This window comes from Coregonus clupeaformis, chromosome 39, assembly GCF_020615455.1.
Source record: "Coregonus clupeaformis isolate EN_2021a chromosome 39, ASM2061545v1, whole genome shotgun sequence".
NCBI classification, from domain to species: domain Eukaryota; kingdom Metazoa; phylum Chordata; class Actinopteri; order Salmoniformes; family Salmonidae; genus Coregonus; species Coregonus clupeaformis.
Window position 1 is genome coordinate 9,912,259 of NC_059230.1, and position 5,427 is coordinate 9,917,685.

The 5,427-nt window shown below is 49.5% G+C and overlaps 1 protein-coding gene across 4 annotated transcripts in view; it reads right to left on the reverse strand.

The window, feature by feature from the left end:
• Positions 1 to 3,413, reverse strand: part of LOC121554321 — a 24,371-nt gene extending 20,958 nt beyond the window's left edge. The window contains exons 1-3 of one of the 4 annotated variants that reach the window (XM_045211893.1): positions 3,146 to 3,413; positions 984 to 1,088; positions 1 to 923 (exon numbers count right to left, since the gene is read on the reverse strand). The exon at positions 1 to 923 is cut by the window's left edge and continues 243 nt beyond it. In XM_045211893.1, the coding sequence (XP_045067828.1) occupies positions 1 to 717 (717 nt within the window). In that variant the 5' untranslated portion in view covers positions 718 to 923; positions 984 to 1,088; positions 3,146 to 3,413. Of the gene's footprint in view, positions 1,089 to 3,137 lie in introns of all 4 variants that reach the window. The other 3 variants (XM_041867834.2, XM_041867836.2, XM_041867835.2) reach the window with 3 other exon arrangements.
• Positions 3,414 to 5,427: the final 2,014 nt, after the last annotated feature.

A 5,427-nucleotide genomic window follows, 5' to 3' on the forward strand; every position in this document is an offset into this window, starting at 1 on the left:
GCAGTCCGATAGCATCTGGTTGTGGTTGGTCGCCATCTGGAAGTGGGAGGTGTCCGGAATGTTGACACCATTGTGCGACCCCATCGCCATGACGATGACCCCGGGCGGTAACCCCAACATTCCAGCGGGGAAGTTGGACATGTTGACCCCGTTGGCTCCTCCTCCTCCATTGCAGCTGCTGTTGCGATCTGATAGGCTGAGCATGTCCTGGTGGGTGTGGCCTTGTTTGGTCATGTGATCGGCGGTCGTGTAGCCTGACAGGAAGTTGTTATTCCCGTGGTGATGATGCATTTCCTGTCCCTGTGAGGAAGAGGCGTGTCCTCCATGTCCTCCGTGCTGCTTCCCCTCTCCGCCGCCGGTCCGGTGGGGGTGGGGCTGCATGGGCGTTGCCAAGGGTGATGGATGCGTTGTGGGAGGAGCCAGGGGCGTGGCCTGATGGACAGGAGGTTTTCGCCCCCACAGCATCGCCGCTGCATTGATGTTCATGTTGACGTTGTCATGGCAACCCCACGGCGTCACTCCCGCTACGCCCACACCGATTCTGCCGCCGGGGAACATGGGAGGGGTGATGCGGGCGAGCTTTGACGACTGAGGGAAGTTCACGCTGTTAACAGCGTTCATGTTCACGTTAGTTTTAGCGTAGAAGTTAGCGAAAGATCGGTATCGCTCCATCTCAGCAGTATAGTCCAATACCGGGGTTAGACCACAACCGTCCATGGTGACCGCACCGCACCGACCGTGGTGGGGGTGGTGAGCCGTGTGTGGTTGCGGTTGAGGAGTGGTTGTGAACGCTCTGGTTGTGTTGACTGGGACCGCTCTCTACACCACTGGACCTGGTCAGACCGTTCTCTACACCACTGGACCTGGTTAGACCGTTCTCTACACCGATGGACCTGGTTAGACCGCTCTCTACACCACTGGACCTGGTTAGACCGTTCTCTACACCGATGGACCTGGTTAGACCGTTCTCTACACCGATGGACCTGGTTAGATCGAACATGACCACAGGGAACACGATTGTGGTCAGTCTCTGGTCCAGTCACTCTCGTCACGTTGGTTAGTCTGGAGGAGAGTCTCAGAAGACCTCTCTGGAGAGAGAAAGAGAGAGATAAAATAAAAGAAGCATTTTACTAGTCAACTTTACATACATGTAGATGACTGATTTGACCTGAACATTAGCAAGGATCTATCCACTGACTTGGCTACATCCTCTTATCTCCTTCTCTCTCTGCAATACCTCATCCTCCTTTCTGATCCTCCATGGCCCCTCAAAAAACCTTCCCTCAACCCTCTCTCTCAGGGTGTCTGGTATCAGTACTATCTCACTCTACTCCCCCCCCTCTCTCTAATGGACAAATCTGATATGTTACAGGAATGTTCTTCTGACAACAGTAAAATAACTTCCCCTGCACCAAACAGTGTGTGTGTGTTTCTGATAAGACTGTGATGAGACTCATTGGTTTAGATCAATATTTGATGTAATCATCAGTGACGAACCCTGCAGGTGTGTGTCAATGCACCCTCTAAATTATATTTATATGTAAAAAATGTTTATCTTAGAATCAATCCATATGACACTGTGTGTGTGTGTGGGGCCCCATCATCATAAAACAGGTCCTGTGACCAGATGACCTCATCATCATGAGACAGGTCCTGTGACCAGATGACCTCATCATCATGAGACAGGTCCTGTGACCAGATGACCTCATCATCATGAGACAGGTCCTGTGACCAGATGACCTCATCATCATGAGACAGGTCCTGTGACCAGATGACCTCATCATCATGAGACAGGTCCTGTGACCAGATGACCTCATCATCATGAGACAGGTCCTGTGACCAGATGACCTCATCATCATGAGACAGGTCCTGTGACCAGATGACCTCGTCATCATGAGACAGGTCCTGTGACCAGATGACCCCATCATCATGAGACAGGTCTTGCGACCAGATGACCTCATCATCATGAGACAGGTCCTGTGACCAGATGACCCCATCATCATGAGACAGGTCCTGTGACCAGATGACCTCATCATCATGAGACAGGTCCTGTGACCAGATGACCTCATCATCATGAGACAGCTCCTGTGACCAGATGACCTCATCATCATGAGACAGGTCCTGTGACCAGATGACCTCATCATCATGAGACAGGTCCTGTGACCAGATGACCTCATCATCATGAGACAGGTCCTGTGACCAGATGACCTCATCATCATGAGACAGGTCCTGTGACCAGATGACCTCATCATCATGAGACAGGTCCTGTGACCAGATGACCTCGTCATCATGAGACAGGTCCTGTGACCAGATGACCCCATCATCATGAGACAGGTCTTGCGACCAGATGACCTCATCATCATGAGACAGGTCCTGTGACCAGATGACCCCATCATCATGAGACAGGTCTTGCGACCAGATGACCTCATCATCATGAGACAGGTCCTGTGACCAGATGACCACATCATCATGAGACAGCTCCTGTGACCAGATGACCTCATCATCATGAGACAGGTCCTGCGACCAGATGACCTCATCATCATGAGACAGGTCCTGCGACCCGATGACCTCATCATCATGAGACAGGTCCTGCGACCCGATGACATGACAGAGGAAATTAATGAACAAATACATTCCATCATCAAACTGTCCAGACAGACCGGTCTATAAAATGACTGGTCTCCTCTCATGTCTCTCCCTCTCTCTCTCTCCTCCTCTGTCTGTCTCTCTCTCTCTCTCTCTCTCTCTCTCTCTCTCTCTCTCTCTCTCTCTCTCTCTCTCTCTCTCTCTCTCTCTCTCTCTCTCTCTCTCTCTCTCTCTCTCTCTCTCTCTCTCTCTCTCTCTCTCTCTCTCTCTCTCCCTCCTTTTCTCTCTCTTTCTCTGTGTGTGTGTGTGTGTGTGTGTGTGTGTGTGTGTGTGTGTGTGTGTGGGGCCGATGCCCCCAGGGCTAGAGCTAATTCCCCTCTCTGTCTGTTCAGAAGGCAGGCAGCGGGATCGGTGGAAGGTCACCAGCTGAGGAAATTGAACCTCCCCAGCGAGCCAACCCCGTCTCTCTCTCTCTCTGGTACCAGCACCGTAAAGACAGTCTGCATGCAGCTACAGAGAAGCAATGTGTGAAAGAAGATGGACGCCGTTACCTACTCACCGGGTCCCGGAGGGGAGAGGAGGCGGGAAGCGCGAGCACCCACCGTGGAGCAGCATGTCTGTCTGTCTCTGTCTGGCGGGAGAGGAGGAGAGGGAGGGGGGGCTGTAAACGTTTCCCGCAGGGTTAAAACCAAACAGCGGAAACGGGTAGACGTCTCCAGCAGGCTAAAGCGCCATGGCGACCTGTGGGGCTAACGGGAGAAAGGAGAGAACACGGGGATAATAATGAATAATGGAGGAAAAGGAGGGAGGGAGGGAGGGCAGACAGATAAGGCGCGCGCTGTGCCTTCCGTGCGTCCTCGAAGACGAGCCGTGAGTGACGGGAGGGGAGGAAACAGGGGGGGGCACGCGACGGTGACGGTATTACGGGGCTCCTCCCGGGGAGAGGAGAGGGGGGGTGAGAAGGGGAGGTGTTATTGTGTGGGCGAGGAGAGTGTTCGTTTCAGCTCATTTGGCTCAGCTCCCCTGTCTCTGTCTGTCTGTCGCTGCGTGCTGATTGGTGCAAGGTGAAGAATGGATGCACCCCAGCCGATCATTGGCTAAGAATCACTATAGAGAGAGAGAGATGGAGAAAGAGAAAGAGAGAGAGAGAAAGGAGAGATAGTTGGATGGAGATGGCGATGGAGAAGGGAAAAAATTGGTAAAGAGAGGAGGAAAGGGACAGAGAGAGATGAGGAGAGAAATAAAGAGGGGTAGACGGAGAGAGAGGTGGAGGGAGGGTGAGACAGGGATGCAGCTTGATCCCCTCTCTCTTCAACATATATATCAACGAATTGGCGAGGGCACTAGAACAGTCTGCAGCACCCGGCCTCACCCTACTAGAATCTGAAGTCAAATGTCTACTGTTTGCTGATGATCTGGTGCTTCTGTCCCCAACCAAGGAGGGCCTACAGCAGCACCTAGATCTTCTGCACAGATTCCGTCAGACCTGGGCCCTGACAGTGAATCTCAGTAAGACAAAAATAATGATGTTCCAAAAAAGGTCCAGTTGCCATGACCACAAATACAAATTCCATCTAGACACCGTTGCCCTAGAGCACACAAAAAACTATACATACCTCGGCCTAAACATCAGCGCCACAGGTAACTTCCACAAAGCTGTGAACGATCTGAGAGACAAGTCAAGAAGGGCCTTCTACATCAAAAGGAACATACACTCAACATCCCAATTAAGATCTGGCTAAAAATACCTGAATCAGTTATAGAACCCATTGCCCTTTATGGTTGTGAGGTCTGGGGTCCGCTCATCAACCAAGAATTCACAAAATGGGACAAACACCAAATTGAGACTCTGCATGCAGAATTCTGCAAAAATATACTTTGTGTACAACGCAAAACCCCAAATAATGCATGCAGAGCAGAATTAGGCCAATACCCGCTAATTATCAAAATCCAGAAAAGAGCCGTTAAATTCTACAACCACCTAAAAGGAAGCGATTCCCAAACCTTCCATAACAAAACCATCACCTACAGAAAGATTAACCTGGAGAAGAGTCCCCTAAACAAAAACATAATTAATTGACACATTGGAAAGAATTAACAAAAACAGAGAGTACACAGTGGCAGAATACCTGACCACTGTGACTGACCCAAACTTAAGGAAAGCTTTGACTATGTACAGACTCAGTGAGCATAGCCTTGCTATTGAGAAAGGCCGCCGTAGGCAGACCTGGCTCTCAAGAGAAGACAGGCTATGTGCACACTGCCCACAAAATGAGGTGGAAACTGAGCTGCACTTCCTAACCTCCTGCCAAATGTATGACCATATTAGAGACACATATTTCCCTCAGATTACACAGACCCACAAAGAATTTGAAAAGCAAATCAAACATCGATATACTTCCATACCTGTTAGGTGAAATACAACAGTGTTCAATCACAGCAGCAAGATTTGTGACCCGTTGCCATGAGAAAAGGGCAACCAGTGCAGCACAAACAACATTGTAAATATAACCTATATTTATCTGTTTATTTATTTTCCCTTTCATACTTCAACTATTTGCATATTGTTACAACACCGTACAATAATATAACATTTAAAATGTCTATATCCTTTCACAACATGTTTACTGTTAATATCTGAACGTTTATTTCCCTTTTGTTTGTTGTCTATTTCACTTGCTTTGGCAACGTAAAAAATATGTTTCCCATGCTAATAAAGCCCTTTGAATTGAGAGAGACGGAGAGGAAACAGTACGGGGGATATGGGGTGGACACAGGGTCCTCACCTTGAAGAGACTAATGACAAAGAATAAAGTGTGTGTGTGAGAGAGGGAGAGAGAG